The 17,223-nt window shown below is 38.4% G+C and overlaps 1 protein-coding gene across 2 annotated transcripts in view; it reads left to right on the top strand.

The window, feature by feature from the left end:
• LOC126204423 (oxysterol-binding protein 1) overlaps positions 1–17,223 on the top strand; it is a 289,382-nt gene that overhangs the window by 258,753 nt on the left and 13,406 nt on the right. For both annotated transcript variants that reach the window (XM_049938811.1, XM_049938812.1), the window contains 2 exons: positions 11,607–11,773; positions 15,316–15,536. In XM_049938811.1, the coding sequence (XP_049794768.1) occupies positions 11,607–11,773; positions 15,316–15,536 (388 nt within the window). The remainder of the gene's footprint in view (positions 1–11,606; positions 11,774–15,315; positions 15,537–17,223) is intronic.

Consider the following 17,223-nt stretch of genomic DNA (forward strand, 5'->3'; position numbering starts at 1 on the left):
GATAATTCAGAAAGCAATTCTACAAGTGTGTGGCCAATTAGTCCCATCTCCCAAGCACTGCCTGTTTCCTGATGGAACCAAGCCCAGTTGGCACCTTGGCTCAGCTGTGTACATGAATGAGCCGCAGGCCTTGATAGCACATTGCGGCTCTCACACTCTGTTGCCTGTGCAGCTGAGCTAGACTACTTCCAGTGCGGGCAACGGGACGGAGCAATCGGCTGCTCCCCCGCACGCCTCTGTGTCTGCATGTGTGTGCATGCCACACATCAGTTTACATTATTTTAAATTCTTTATTTGTGTGGGCACAGTGTCCATAGTTACTGTCCAGTTATGAGAGGTATTTTAAATCTTTCTTTGTTATAGCAAAGTTCTAATAGGATATAAGTACTTTTGGATTCAAGGAGACCACTCAGAGAAAAGCAGAAGCGTTGAACCATCAGTAGGCACACACAGAAAGTTACACTCAGAAAGACAGCAGTTTTTGTTTATCTTAGTGCGTGCCTATCAATGTTTCATCATTTCTGCTTTCTGGTGATTGGTCGCCTTTAATCCAAAACAATTTAAATCTGTTTTAGCGAGTACCATAACTACATATTTTTCAATATGGCAAGAGATGGGTTTGAAATACATTACATAGATTATTATAGTATGTGTACAATGTGGATAGCTCAAATAATCTTCTGTGTGAAGACAGAACATTTCGTAGTAACTCCAGCTACAGGAAACCTAAATTCCTTTTTCAGGAACTGCAGCAGATTGATTATGTGGGAGAGGATGGGGAAAAAAATTGTCATCTTGCTCATTGCTGTATATACACTATTGCATAGGTTACACTCTTTTTCCTCCATCAATGTGATGTTCTGAATATGATGGAATGCAATCTGCATGCACTAGGCAGGAAAATACGGATATGTTTGTGATGTCAATTCTCTCCACTTTTTATGTTCTTAAAGTTCCAACCAGAAAATCCAGGTTGGAAGCAGAGTTCAACACTTGGAGTCTTCTTTGTAGCTTACTCTTATTATGTCACAGTTTGTACGAACTTGCTGTCAATTATAAATACATTGTTCATTTCACCAATAAAGGTTAAAATTCTAAAGTCAGTAATTTGCTAGTTGCTCTGAGTAGCTTCCCACCTAATTCACGCTGTTCCAAATTTGATGTTCACTGTGTGTGTTTTTCACTTATTCATTAATGCTGTTAGTGAAGATTGCATTTGTACTGGAACTGATGCTGCTGTATCACTGCTATGCCATGAAGAAGTGAAACTGGTGCGTGGAGGGGCGAGTAGAGAAGATACTCCATTCATTTTCTTTGCAGGCTTCTCTCACTTTGGTTCAAACTCTAAGTGTCAGTTGTCAGAAGTCTATATCTTTCATCTGGCAATCTATGCCATCAAACAATGCTATCTGATACGTGTATATCCCATACATTACAAGGCACTGATACGATGGATAAAATCTGAAGATATCACATTGCATTAAAGATTTTACAGACAGAAGTGTGTAATGACTTCTTTCAAATGATTTATGTCTGCAAAACGGAATGTGAAAATATTTGAAATTCTTCTTCTCTCTGAAATGTTTCTGCTTGTGCAGCTTGTTGAGAGCCTCACGCAAGCTTCTCCCACAGTCTATGATTTAGCATCTCCTCCCACAGCAGTCCTCTTTGATTCAGATCATCCTTCATCTAGTCTCTCCATCTTATTTGTGATCATCCAATTGGTCTTTTGTCCAGATTGTGTCCATTGTAGGGCTCTTATAGAAATGTCTCTGGTCCCATTCTTTTAATGTGGTCAAACCGTTTAAGCCTATTACTCTCTAAAGTTTCTTTTGGGGGCTTGATCTGCAGGGTGTTTTGTAATGTTTCATTTCTTATCCTGTCCCTTCTTGTCTTACCCAGGATCCCGCATAGGAAGTGAATCTGTTGTTTGTATTCTGTTCAGATCTTTCTTTTTAAAAAGTCTAGGTTTCTGATCCATACTTCAAAACTGGTAGAGTATGTGACGTGTACATCATGATCTTTGTTTTAGCAGGTATTTTCCAGTTTATAGTTTGTCTGATACACAATAATAAAATTTTGAACCGTTTTATATTCTCACTGTAATTTTGCTGTTGATGTTTACTTTCTTGTTTAAGTTACTTCCCAGATTCTTGAAAGCATTTACTTCTTTGATAATTTTTCCATTGCAAGTTACGTCCTTCATTTTTTCATTTCCCCTGCTGACTGTCATTACTTCACTTTTTGTTAAGCTTATTTCCATAAATGCTCCTTCAATTACTCTCAGCCAGATATTTAGTTGTTAAAATTTTTGCCCATTTTCTTCCCAAATCGTCACATCAACTGCATATGCTATGATTTTCAAGACGTCTGCTGCCGAGCCTTGGCACACTTTCATTGTGATGTTGTCCACAGCTATATTAAAAAGCTCTGATGAGAGCACACTTCCTTGCTGAACCGCTCTGCCCATTATAAACCGTTCTGATTTTGTACTGTTTATTACAAAACAATTCAAGCATTTTTGTACATGTTTCTGATTCTCAATTGCATTGATTTTGACAGCTACAGTCTATTCAGACCTTGCCATCTCTCTTCTCTTCTAACAGTGTCATAAGCCTTTTTGTACACTGTGTAATCAAAATTATCCGGACACCCTCAAAAACATACATTTTTCGTATTAGGTGCATTGTGCTGCCACTTATTGCCAAGTATTCCGTATCAGTGACCTCAGTAGTCATTAGACATCGTGATAGAGCAAAATGAGGGGCTCTGCGGAACTTGTGCACTTCGAACGTGGTCAGGTGATTGGGTGTCACTTGTCACATCTATATGCAAGATTTCCACAATCTTAAACATCCCGAAGTTTGCTGTTTCTGATGTGGTAGTGAAGTGGAAACGTGAAGGGATACGTATTGCACAAAAGCTTACAGGCCGACCTCATCTGTTGACTGAAAGAGACCGCCAACAGTCGAAGAGGGTCGTAATGTATAATAGGTAGACATCTATCCAGACCATCACCCAAGAATTCCAAACTGCATCAGGATCCACTGAAAGTATTATGACAGTTAGGCGGGTGGTGAGAACTTGGATTTCATGGTCGAGCAGCTGCTCATAAGCCACACATATCGCTGGTAAATGCCAAACGACGCCTCGCTTGTTGTAAGGAGCGTAAACATTGGATGATTGAACAGTGGAAAAACATTGTGTGGAGTGACGAATCACGGTACACATTGTGGTGATCTGATGGCAAAGTGTGGGTACTGTGAATGCCCGGTGAATGTCATCTGCCAGCGTGTTTAGTGCCAACAGTAAAATTCGGAGGCAGTGGTGTTACATTGTGGTCGTGTTTACCATGGAGGGGGCTTGCACGCCTTGTTGTTTTGCATGGCATTATCACAGCAAAGGCCTACATTGATGCTTTAAGCACCTTCTTGCTTCCCACTGTTGAAGAGCAATGCAGGGATGGCAATTGCATCTTTCAACATGATCGACCACCTGTTCATAATGCACGGCCTGTGGCGGAGTGGTTACACGACAATAACATCCCTGTAATGGACTGGCCTTCACAGAGTCCTGACCTGAATCCTATAGAACACCTTTTGGATGTTTTAGAACGCTGATTTTGTGGCGGGCCTCACCAACCAACATCGATACCTCTCCTCAGTGTAGCACTCTGTGAAGAATGGTCTGCCATTCCCCAAGAAACCTTCCAGCACCTGATTGAACATATGCATGCAAGACTAAGGATGGGCCAGGACCATATTGAATTCCAGCATTACCGATGGAATGTTCCACGAACTTTTAAGCCATTTTCAGCCAGGTGTCTGGATACTTCTGATCACGTAGTTTATATATGAATGTGACTACAGTGTCTTTCCCAACCCCCATTTCTTTCCTGCACCTTGTCTGGCTGTAAATATGGCATTTACAGTTGATCTCCCAGGTTGAAATCCTTGTTATTCTTCCCTTAGTTGTGGTTCTATCTTATTCCTGATTTTCTATAAAATTGTCATTTCATAAATCTTCATGCAGTGGAATAGTAGTGCTATTCCTCTGTGATTCTCATAAGAGCAACTTGTTACCCTTCCTAAAGATAGTTGCAATTATTGCCTTTGGCCAGTCGATGGGAATCTTTCCATATGTCCATACTATCCTCATTATTCTGTATAGCCAATGAATTCCGATAGATCTTGTGGCTTTGATAATTTCCACTGTGATTTTATCTAGCACAGGAGCACTGGCATTTTTCATTTCTAATACAGCTTTCTCCATGCCCAACAAAACAGATCATAATTTTTTATTTCCTCTGCAATGGTGGTGTAGTTTTTTAACTTTTTCTTCCTCAGACATGAATTTTCCTTCTTTATTGATGATTTTTGAAGTATTTTCTTTTCACTTGCTTCTGTTACCTAATATGTGGTGTAATAGCTTCTTGTCATCCTTAAAATTCTCTTCTTATTCTTTTGTTAATTTTGATCTTAGCCAGTGCTATCATTTACCTGCTGCACTACTTAGTCTTTTCTATTTGTCTTTTGTTATATTCCATTCTGTTTTTGAACCATTGTGCAACTATCTATTTCCAACATGGGGTTTCTTTGTGTCTTACTTTTGTTGATGTCCCTCCACATGTTTCCTCTGCTTTCTTGACTAAGGCCTGTTTGAACCTCCTCCATTCTTCTACACCCTTCCTCTTGTCTTTAGGGAGCTTTGTCTAAATCTTCTCTCTGTATATCACTTGGGTCTCAGGTTCAGTTTCCAGCACCTGACTTTAGCCCATGTGTACCTTGAATTTCTTTAGTGTCCCCAGCAATAGTTTGTGGTCTCGATCGAGATTAATGCTTGGTATCACTTTCACATCTGATTTCTTCCATTATTATTATATAGTGTATTATGGATTTCTGTTTCAAATTTCAACTGTACCTGGTAAACTTGTGACTATTTGTTTTCTTATACCAATAAATTATCCATTTATTTCTCAGACATGTGTGTAGTTATACCTCACCTTCCTCATTTTTGTTATCTTCTCTGTGGTTTCCTAAGACTTTTTCATATCCTCTTCTGTCGTTCCCAACTGTAGCATTACAGTCTCCTGCAATCACAGTGTGATTAGGTGTTACAGCAGTTTAGTGATAAATTCTTCCTTCTCGTCTGTTTTGCATCCTATTTGAGGAGCATAAACCTGGACTATATCAAAACTGTTTCCTTCCATCATTACCTTAACTGTAATTATTCTGTTTATATTTCCCACATTAAATACTTTGTTTGCCAGTTCTTGAGCAAATATTACTGTGACATGATTCCTTCTTTTGTCTCATCCTGACCACCACATCTTATATCCTTATTCCGGCACCTTACTACCAGTCCCTTTCTTACTTAGCTTGCTCCCTTTGTCAGTGTGTTCCTGTCTGTCATTGTCCATGTGATCTGAATTCTTGCATTCTTTTCTACGACACAACATTAATTGTGCCAACTCTTACATATTTCCATGGACATATTTGTATCTCATCAGGACCATGTTGACCATTACACCTGACACATCTGTTCAAAGGCTTTGTCACTTTCAGTCCTGTCATTATTCCATCCTGGATTTTCCATTGTTGAGCTCTGTCACTTTTGGCATTGATTTTGATTCAAAACTTGATTAATTATTGGAAGTGAGTGGGGTATCCACTACTGGGCTGCTGGGCCTTTTGTAGCTTCACCAGAGCCACATTGCCCATCACTTTTCATGGCTGCTGCAGAGCCTTCACAGCTGCTGTAGCAGTTTTGGGGCCCCACACAGTTACCACTGTACCTCACCTCTACAGGCAGTCCTCGTCTGTTGTAGTAAAATACACTATTACTGCCAAGTTGTTAATTATAAAGTCATTTCACTTATGATTATGTAAACATTTAAGCATTTGTTAACTCTTCATATTAGTACTTTTAACATTGATAAAAAGAAAAAAATGCAGGTATTGTGCACCCCACATTTAACTATGACAAACATGCCAGCACATTCATTGTATGCTGGGTGGCTGTTACGGATAGATTTTTGGGAGGAGGTAGAGATGAAGAAGCCAGGAGGAAAGGAAACAGAGAGGCCAGTGTTCACAACTTTGTTCTGTGGTTTTTCATTCTGAATGTTTTCCTTTTTCTGGTTTGCCTATTTTAAATTACCCATTTCTGTACATTGTCTTAACAGCACTTGAACTATTCTGCAGGTATACAGTGAGTTACCATACGTGAGTCACCACTGATTTAGTTGTTTTTTGGGGAGTCAAATACTTTTGTGAAGGAAGACAGACAACTCGGGCCTAACCTAACGTTATAGTTGCTGAATGGATTTGTGTTGGAAAGCAACAGCTCTAATCATGGAAGAAATGTTAAACACCACTAGTATATTTATGAAACTTGAGAGGGTTTTAAAAAACCTAAGTACTATGCATGTTTAGTAACTCATGATCTGACACGTGTGACCATATGGATAGTAGAGTTTAATATTGACAAGACTTTGATATCAGTCACTGACTACAATGGGAACTTTTAGATATTATTTCATGAGTGCAAATTTTTGCCTAAGACCCTTGAAATAAAAAGTTTGTGTTCCAAGTGGGCTGTTGAAACATCCTTAAGGCTTAAGTATTGCAGGTACAGGCTATGCTGAACAGTAAATTGTACCTCTGGGTAAAAGAATAAATAAGGAATTCTGTTGGGCAGCATGAATTCATTTACAAGTTCAAATACTTCCCCTGGAGTTCTTCACCTTCCCCCTCCTGCTGCACAATACTTCTCAGGTTCATTTGGCAACAATGAATCACCATTTCTTCACCAAAATGCAAATCTCAGTGTTTATCACATATATTATTCACCAGATTTGTAAGCTTTAGATGATTTTTTTTTCATTCTAAATCTGAAAGTTCATGTTTAAAGTCTATTTGGAGACTGGGGGCCACAATGGACAGTTCTGAAAGAAGACTTCACTAAGGGCATGAAGAGACTGAAATTGTTTCTAAGGAATTTTCCACCTCTCCAAGTCCTATATTGAGTAAATAAACAGTTGTTGTTGTTGTTGTTGTTGTTGTTGTTGTTGTCTTCAGTCCTCAGACTGGTTTGATGCAGCTCTCCATGCTACTCTATCCTGTGCAAGCTTCTTCATCTCCCAGTACCTACTGCAACCTACATCCTTCTGAATCTGCTTAGTGTATTCATCTCTTGGTCTCCCCCCTACAATTTTTACCCTCCACGCTGCCCTCCAATACTAAATTGGTGATCCCTCGATGTCTCAGAACATGTCCTACAAACCGATCCTTTCTTCTGGTCAAGTTGTGCCACAAACTCCTCTTCTCCCCAATCCTATTCAGTACCTCCTCATTAGTTATGTGATCTACCCATCTAATCTTCAGCATTCTTCTGTAGCACCACATTTCGAAAGCTTCTATTCTCTTCTTGTCTAAACTATTTACCGTCCATGTTTCACTTCCATACATGGCTACACTCCATACAAATACTTTCAGAAATGACTTCCTGACACTTAAATCTATACTCGATGTTAACAAATTTCTCTTCTTCAGAAATGCTTTCCTTGCCATTGCCAGTCTACATTTTATATCCTCTCTACTTCGACCATCATCAGTTATTTTACTCCCCAAATAGCAAAACTCCTTTACTACTTTAAGTGTCTCATTTCCTAATCTAATACCCTCAACATCACCCGACTTAATTAGACTACATTCCATTATCCTCGTTTTGCTTTTGTTGATGTTCATCTTATATCCTCCCTTCAAGACACCATCCATTCCGTTCAACTGCTCTTCCAAGTCCTTTGCTGTCTCTGACAGAATTACAATGTCATCGGCGAACCTCAAAGTTTTTATTTCTTCTCCATGGATTTTAATACCTACTCCGAATTTTTCTTTTGTTTCCTTTACTGCTTGCTCAATATACAGATTGAATAACATCGGGGAGAGGCTACAACCCTGTCTTACTCCCTTCCCAACCACTGCTTCCCTTTCATGTCCCTCGACTCTTATAACTGCCATCTGGTTTCTGTACAAATTGTAAATAGCCTTTCGCTCCCTGTATTTTACCCCTGCCACCTTTAGAATTTGAAAGAGAGTATTCCAGTCAACATTGTCAAAAGCTTTCTCTAAGTCTCAGTTATATCTTTCAATTTGCTATTTCTTAGGCACGTAGTGTTCACCATACAGTGTTAGTTTTCAGCAAATCATTTTCTGTGTTAGTACATCGTAACTCGTATCCTGAAATTCTCATACTAAACACATGAATAAATAAATAAATGTAACAAATCAAAGGTATATGAACAGTGTATCAGGAATTCTACAACATTGATAAGTAGTGAATAATGTTCTTAAAAAAAATTGCTTGTCTACAAAAAAAAGCAAGCAGTACTTAACTGCAATTTTTGCTTGGTGTGGTAGTGACTACTGTAGATTTGGACTTCTGCAGTACTTCTGGATACTATAATGGGATACTTTTGTGAGGGAAATAGTCTCCCTCATCTGAATCAGTGCATCATTTCTATTGTGTGCTAATGATCCTAATGTGGACACTACTTCTCTTCCTCCTAAACAGGGAAAATCAGTCTACTGACCCTTAGGAGGGTTATGAATCATTAGGCTTATTTTCTTTGCAATTTTAAAAAGGAATTTGGAATTAGACTTTGTGGGACAGCATGCAGGACAACATTACTTGGCGAAGTGAGGAAACAAATGTTTACTGAAAAGACCTGTCCCAAATGTCATTAGAGCTGGCTAGTTTTAGTTGATCAAGAAATGTAGGAAAACACAATTAAATACTGCTGAATTAAAAATTTGGAAGCTAAGGCACCAGGTTGATCTGGGAAAGCGTCTTGAAAGTAATATATTGATTGGCATTATACTTTGTCTGTGTCGAGTGATCTTGATTAGTCACCAGTGTAGTTGATAACAAAAGACATGCCTTCTATGCTGAACTGGCCTCATCTCATGTGCTGGCCCATGCCACACAATCAGTCTGTCTGCTACTGCTATGCAGCAGTGCTACTCAGCCACTGCTGGAGTTCTGTTATTCTTTGCTTTTTGCTGTCCCTATTTCTACATGTTGTTAAACAAAACATCCCAAAAGATAAATTTTGGGCCACTATCAAATGGACACATAGGTTATAAACATTTTGTTTTTAGCTGGGGATTCCTTGAAACACTTGATTAGTGATATTTGTCTCGGCCATCTCAGTTTTCGCATTGCAGAAACAATATTGTAAGATCTGCTGGAAAACCTGAGAAAATATGCTTGATGACTCTTGGAAAGAGATCTGATATATATATTAAAATTGGACTAATTTTAGGTATGAACCTACAACAGCATTTGTCTACCACTAAAATAATTTGAGTGACAACTTCATTCCACTTTGAAATTCATTGTCTCAGTACCTCTGTAGTAGAGCTAGTGAGAAAAAGTCTTATTTTGTTTTGAAGTTCCTTCCTACCCAAATCCCCATTAACAAGTTTTGTCTTCGTGTATCTTGTCTGCAAGATGCTGAGACGCCAAATTGCTGTGGTTTTAATAACTAGTGATCAGCTGATTTTCGTTTTTGTGTTGCATGATAAACATTGCTATTATTTATGTTCAGTTTGCATACCATTATACTTTCAATTTGAACATAATTCCCAGTGCTTTGGACAACATATACATACCTTTCACTTTGATTCTAGTTCATTGTAAGTACCATAATTTAGAGTCCTTTTGAATGACATTGCACCTAAAGTTCATATGAACTGGACAACAGAATGAATGCAAGTTTAATATCGTCCAGTGGTTGTTTCTTCTGCTGTTTGGCTTTTTAATTGAAGCACTTTTATACCACTGTCCAGTGTAACATGGACTGCCATTCTATTGTCTGTTATATATTACTATATATTATATAGGTACCAGTGTATAAATTGAGTTTGAACGAAATGTGTGTTACACACAAGTGAAAATTTGGACCTCCAGAACTACACTGCATTTGTACCTTAGCACTGGTGCAGAGTGGAAATTTATCAGTATTAATGGTTTACTGAAACACTTAATGGTGTTCAGGAAGCAGTTGTGTTCCAATAGGTGCTGTGTATTATTTAATGTATAGCAAACTAAATTCCAAATATAAATCAAATCATTGTAAATTTTACAAAGGGAAACCAAGATACATATTATGTAGTTCAAAGCCATGGATGGCGAGGGGATAAAGTGGGCAAGAAACATACAAAGAACTTGAAGCAAGAAAAGCAAAAATTAAAATAAATACAAAATAACATTTGGTAAAAAATTAAAATTAATTTCAGATAATTTAAACATTGTACAATTATATCCATAGCCACAGTACAAATTATCGTTGGTGATTTTGTGAATAGAGTTGCACTTCACTTGTTTGTGTTCATGAATGAGTATTAATATTATAGCAAAAAGTACTATAAGACTTCAAATTAAATATATTTTTACTGAAAGAAAGCTGTAGTTTGCTGCTGCTGTTCACAAGTTTGCCATGAAAGTTCATCTGTGATCTCAATATGCAACATAACTGCACTATTATTTGTGACAAAATTATTAATTGACAGACCCATATAAACATACCAATATCATTTGAGGAAAAATTCTTGGGATTATCGTTCCGAGTTAGTCAAGTCAGAAAATTACACCAAATTCACACACTCCAGTATCTTTGGAAACAATATGGTCTAATCCCACTTCAAAAGACTTGTCCAATCTGTTTCTTTGACCCTATCTTCTTCCAGGAACCTAATAGCTGCCTGATAACACCACCATACTTCGCATATTCAGTTTTGTGAGTTCAAACTGCTATTAGTTATTACTACAACAAAGCTACCAACATAAAATTGTCTGTCCCCGTGATAAACTGTGTCTACAAAACTCAGAAATAAAGCTCAGTTTCCCAGTCCCACTGAAGCTACCTTTCTTCTTCCAAGATTGTCTGTGACTAACACTCTTGTTTTCACAAATTCAGAGCAACTTCTGAAGTTTGTAAATAATTAGGCTTCTTAAAAAACTGGTGCTGTATAAGCAGAATGCTTGGTTTTATTTTTGCCCATGAGCATTGTCATTGATTAGCCTCTCCATATTGCTAATAGCACCCCTTCATAGACACATTATATTTGGCAAGCGAACAATCAGGAAAGGTCATTGATATCACAAAGTCGCTCTGTGGATCCATGTACAGAAAGAATTCCGTAGTGCCGTACTATGCTTGTACTTGGAGAAAAATTTTCCATTCCACTCAGGCTGCCAGTAAAGGATTATTCAATGCCTTTGAAGTTCAGAAAGCTTCCCAAAAATACACCTGAGGCTCTTGCCTGACTCAACTATTACAGCAGTCTGGCTGTGATTAAATAATTACTCACTCCAACAATACATCACTGTCAGCATGGAAAAGATACAGAACTGTGTTGGTCTTGTATGTAAAATTGAATGATGTTGCATTAAAAGAAAAATTAAGACAAAACTGCTAATAACTGAAGTGTCAGTTTCATGATCTGTATGTTTCTGCCATATAGTATTGCAATATGTATAAGCCTATAACTGCTTCATTAATCTGAGATTTTACAGAAATTTGAAATGACCATGCTTTCCAGGTAAAAGGCTGTGTCATGGATCAAGATGGCAATGTCAAATGGATTGTATCAGGTACATGGGACAATAAGATAGAAATTGCACCAGTAACTGGTTCTCAAGGTAGCCTAGAGAATCCAGTGTTCAAAACTGGTCCATATCAACTTGTCTGGAAGAGAAGGATGCCTCCGTAAGTGGATAAGTTGCAAAAATTTTGTTTTGTATGCTATGAAAGATTTGCATTGTTACTGTCATTATGTTTTTAGTTAACTTGCATTGTGTGCTTCTTAATTACAAGTGTCTTTCATGTTATAATATCATAGTAATCTGTCCCAGTCATGGTATATATTGATTGTGTAGCATCACCCACTCTTCTAATACAACTCAATATTGGCCAGATAAGTGTATGGAAAATCTGTTTGTTGGTGCAGTATAACTCTGGATCCCTAAATATTAAAAAGTGCTCATATTGACTGAATCTGATGGTCATCTCACTGGTCTGAATCAGTCTGGATAATTTCAAAGAATTTGGGACAATCCTTGTTCTAAGATTGTAATCATTTGTCTCTTTGAACGTCCCATTGTATTGAGTGAGTTCAAACAGTAAATGGAATAAAGAAGGAAAACTTCATGCTTTTTATAATGGCATGCACTCTGATACATTCCATTTGTAATTGTGGAACAATTTTTCATAGAACACAAGACACATACTGTGTCTCTCCATTAATATGGACCTCGCAGTGGATGTGCCAGATGTAAATGCCAAATGAAGAAAACTATTTCTGTTCAGATGTGGAGAACAAGACTTTTAATGAAGAAATTAAGAGTGCTTGTGTAACTACCTTACCCATTTAATGGTTGTGGTCATTTCATATGTGAAAATTAGTGAAGAGTTGAATTACTTGCCATGACTGGGTGGAAAGCAATTGTAGAGCGGGGAAAGAAATTATAAACCACTTCCATCTTGTTTGACATGTGGTTGGGTGATTTACTCAATATAATCTTAGAATACGACTTGGTGGGTAACTGTCCCAAGGACCAGGGCTCAATCTCAGATCAGACCTAAGATTTTTTCTGGCCCTTGTTGCTTCTTTCACCTCTTGTAACCATTTGTGTGTGTTAAAATGCCAAGTAGTGCCATTGTTCAGAGACTATGCCAATTGTAGGTCCCCATATAATACGCTATGTAAGTAAGTTCAAAGGTCAGAGGGGTGAAAGGGCATACCATTTCCAATGGGACCATTCCAAGTAAAGCACTGTGGTGTTCAAACTAACCTTCGGGTTGGAAGACAGCTTTAGCTTCTGTACTTAAGTGTTTGATGTAGGTCAATAAGCTAATAGGTTCCCCTCCTGTTTAAAATTGAGTGTGGGTTCTGATATCTTAGTTAATTAAACACTTAAGTTCCAAAGATAAAACACATTCTCGCAACTGTGGGCAACTCAACACTCAATACACACGAACAGATCTGAACTGGACTGTCAGTCCATCATAGAATAATTTATATTTACCTTTACACACAGCATTGTAGATTTGGACAAGTACCTCTCACTGTTACTTGTCAGTATCTTTTTCACAGATACAGTGGTGGAAATCAGTATAAAGGCAGAGTTCCAAGGAAAGTAATAGCACAGTGTCTGAGGCGTAGATGTATCGAATTTATTATGAAAGTAGTTGATACATAAGAGACAAACAATCATGATGGAATTACATAGTGTCTTTCATAACGAGTAACACAAGGTTGAAACTCATATAAAGGCACTCACTGTCCTGTTGTGTTATTGCATTGTTAGTACTTTGCCCATCCTCTGTTATTCCTAATTACCTCAAAAATTCTCTTAGACATTGATTTTGTTAGGATTCGTAGTTCTTGCAGTAAAATTGATGCCCACTCTTCTCATATTGCTCTTTTCAGCTCACATAAGTTCACAAAATGTTTTCCATTGTGATAAAAATCACTTGCACGAATTCCCAAAAGGTTTTTCACAGGGTTCGAATCCAGGTTACGTGCAGGACAGGATAAGACATCAATATCTTTATCTTCAAACCACTTTTCTGCTGTAGCTATCGCATGCACAGATGGATCATTTTGTTCAAACAGTACTTACATCCCCTATGCCCTCACACATTTCAATCAGTTTTGTCTCTAGCATCTTGTTGTACATGTTGTGGTTCATTTTAGTTTCAGCCAAGTAATGTGTGATTTACTTTTAGCGCAGATATCTTCCCAAATCCTAATACTTCCACCTCCAAAATTTCTGCCCATTCTTATCTGCTGATCTGTTCTGAGATTATGCCAATAATATTGAAATCTATTTAGCCCATTTAAATGAACCTTCCATCACTGACCATTCCTTCACCGCATTCTGAAGTTCATGACATGTTTTTCAGCTAACTCTAATCCAGCCTGTTTATGTTTCGGTGTTAGAGCTGGTTCCTGTAGTTGTTTCTTGAATGCAAGATGTGTGTGTCACGTAACAAAATTTGCCATGAGTTACTTGCAACTGTAAATCGGCAACAAGCTGAGAAGAATAATGGTTTATTGCCCTTGCTTTGTGCAGAAATAACTGTTTCGGTCCCTCAGATAATTTTCTACTGTGCCGTTATTTTACATTCCATCCATACCATGCACCCAATCTAACAAAATTGTCAATCACTGTCCTTGAATGCTTCATATTCTTGGTAATTTCAGTTAGGTGGCCCCAATTCCTTGTACACATCCGTTTTTGCTTTTTCATAATGTGGCATTGTCACAGCCATGGTTTATGTACACAACACGCTCTTTCACTAATGGTGTGTGTTTCCTGTCCGCACACACACAACTCAAATACACAACTGTAGTCTCAGGCTATGGTTCCCCGAGACTGTGTGTGTGTGTGTGTGTGTGTGTGTGTGTGTGTGTGTGTGTGTGTGTGTGTGTGTGTGCGTGTGTGTGTGTGCGTGCGTGTGCAGTCCATTTTTGACAAAGGCCTTACAGGCCAAAAGCTTGATTTGTGACAGCTTTTTTGTTGTGTCTATCTGTGACGCAGCATTTTTATTGTACGGTGAGTAGCAGCTTTCCTTTTCATAATATTTCTGTGACTCCAGTACATGAAACCATGTGACAGATTGCATTTGCCTTGTTTGACATACATTTACACTACTATGAACACACTTACGGAAATGTGTAGAAAATAGTGTAAACAACAAATTAAAGTTACAAAACTCTTGAAATCAAATGAATAAGTAAAAACCATTATTACAGTATGAGTTCGTGGATGCTTCGGTTGTTTAATGATATTATATTCCACTACTTACATTTATTTGGCTGATGACTAGGGATATGCCCAGTTAGTTACAACTTCTTTTTAATTTTATGTATTTATTTTTTTCATTCCTCTTTAGTGATTTATGTGTGAATAGGCTGCTGCAAAATGTGAGTTACTGTCGCACACACTTACTTTATAAGCTTACAAAGATTTTTCTGTGTTCCTGTTTAGGGTCAGGGATTACAGTGGCATTCATTCCACATATTTCCACTCATAGAGGCAGTAATGTAGTTTTACTAAAGGAGCTGTAGTAATATTACAAATGTTTAAGTAATTTGTTTCTAAATAAAAGTAATAATCAGAATGCTTATTTTCAGTTTAATTTGCACTAACAGTGGTAGTTTTAGGCATTTATTGTAAGTTATTAAAGTTGTCTGCAGTTGTTTTGATTTGTTGAAATTAACGTACTTCATGTCTTTTTTTCAGTCCGGAATCGGAGCGTTACTACAACTTCACAGAATTGGCATGCCAACTAAATGAACCTGAGGAAGGTGTGGCACCAACTGACTCGCGTTACAGACCTGACCAACGGCTGATGGAAGAAGGACGTTGGGATGAGGCAAATGCAGAAAAATTAAGACTCGAGGAGAAGCAGAGGCATGCAATGCGGCAGCGAGAATCAGCAGCTGAGAAAGCCGCTGCAGACGGTTAGTTAGTTACTTAGATATTTCCAATGTCAGCTTACAGAAGTTTTAGTAAGAATCGTTTTCATATTAATTACCATATTTGGGACTAGATGGGTCATGTGTTGCAGATAAACCTCATTCATTTAAATGGTATCCTATTTATAGAATGATTAAGTGAAGTGCCCCAATTGTTAATAAACTAGACTTGGATTCAGGAAGACAGTGGTTAAAATCCCCATCTGCCCATCTGCCCATCTAGATGTTGATTTTCTGCGATTTCCCTACACCACACATGGCAATTGCCAGGATGTATCCTTGGAAAAGGACATGGCTGATTTCCATACCTGTTCTGAACTTTTGATTGACCTCTAATGACTTCATCATTGATGGGGTGTTAAACCCTCATTTTCTATCCCTTTTATAGAATGGTGTGGGGTAGAAAAGGTCCCTTAAAAGTTGCAATTATATCTTGAAATAATTTGTCTTTTAAAACAATCAGAGAACAGAAACTACCCTTCCGGCAGGAGGGGGGGGGGGAGGGAGGTGATGCTGCACCATTAAGGACAAGGTAATTTTATTGACAAGTGATGTGACAGGTGCATCATTGTTGGAGTATATGATAAGTTAAGACCAAATGAAATACACATGTCCCATTGCACCATGTCCCATACATGTTCAATTGGCAAGAGATATGAATGATCTTGCAAACCAGGGTATAGCAGGAACCATGTGTGATGGTGCGTTGCCCTACTGAAAACTCACATCATTTCCTGTTGAAGAAATTCCAGTAGCACAAGGATAACAGCCTATACAGTGTAGCAAGCACTGTTAATTTACTGTGGAGGAACACCAGATGTGACTGACAAATGTAACCGATGGTTCCCTGTACCATGAAGCCTGGGGTGGCACTTGTATTTTGTGGGCGAATGCACTCTGGAATAGGCTGCTCACCAGATCTATGCTGTGGACATGTATGTCCATCACGTACATACAGACAGAACCTGCTGTCATCACTGAAGAGAACAGAGTGCCATTCCACTCTCCACTGAACTCTTTTCTTGACACCAGATTAGCTGTGCTTGGTGGCATCATGGTGTCAGCAGTATCCTGGCCAGAAGGATACACACTCTTAGTCCTGCTGCAAGCAGAATATTTCCTATGGCCCTTGGTGACATAGCAGGTGCAACAGGTGCTCGGATTTCTTCTCTGAATGATGTTTGCTCAGCCACCATGTGCTCGCACAGTGCATTGATGTTGTACATCTGTACTACACGGATGTCCAGAACATGATCTATTGGTATGGGAATGATCCACAGACAACTGATGAAAGCAGCGATAAACCACGAACACGTTATGCTCATCAAATGCAGTAACCCATCGATACAGCCCTGTTCAAATGGCTGAAGTTGTTCCCCAGGAGTATGTACTCATTGGTGAGGCATTGTTGTACCCTGCAGTGAATGTTACAACACTATTCACCTCTAAACTCAGCATAGCTACTGCGTGCAGAATCAAAACGGGGCACACAGACAGGCCTTCTGAGTGCCACCTGATCAACAATGACTGTGACAAATGAATGACTAACACTGTAACCCCTCAGTATGCATATATGGTAAAACCCTGTTTTTACATTTTCAGGGGACTTAAAGTAAATGGTGTAAAATTAAAGAAAATGTAAAATAACAGAAATAACTTTTTAAGCAGTAAA

Source organism: Schistocerca nitens, chromosome 9 (assembly GCF_023898315.1).
Source record: "Schistocerca nitens isolate TAMUIC-IGC-003100 chromosome 9, iqSchNite1.1, whole genome shotgun sequence".
Taxonomy (NCBI): domain Eukaryota; kingdom Metazoa; phylum Arthropoda; class Insecta; order Orthoptera; family Acrididae; genus Schistocerca; species Schistocerca nitens.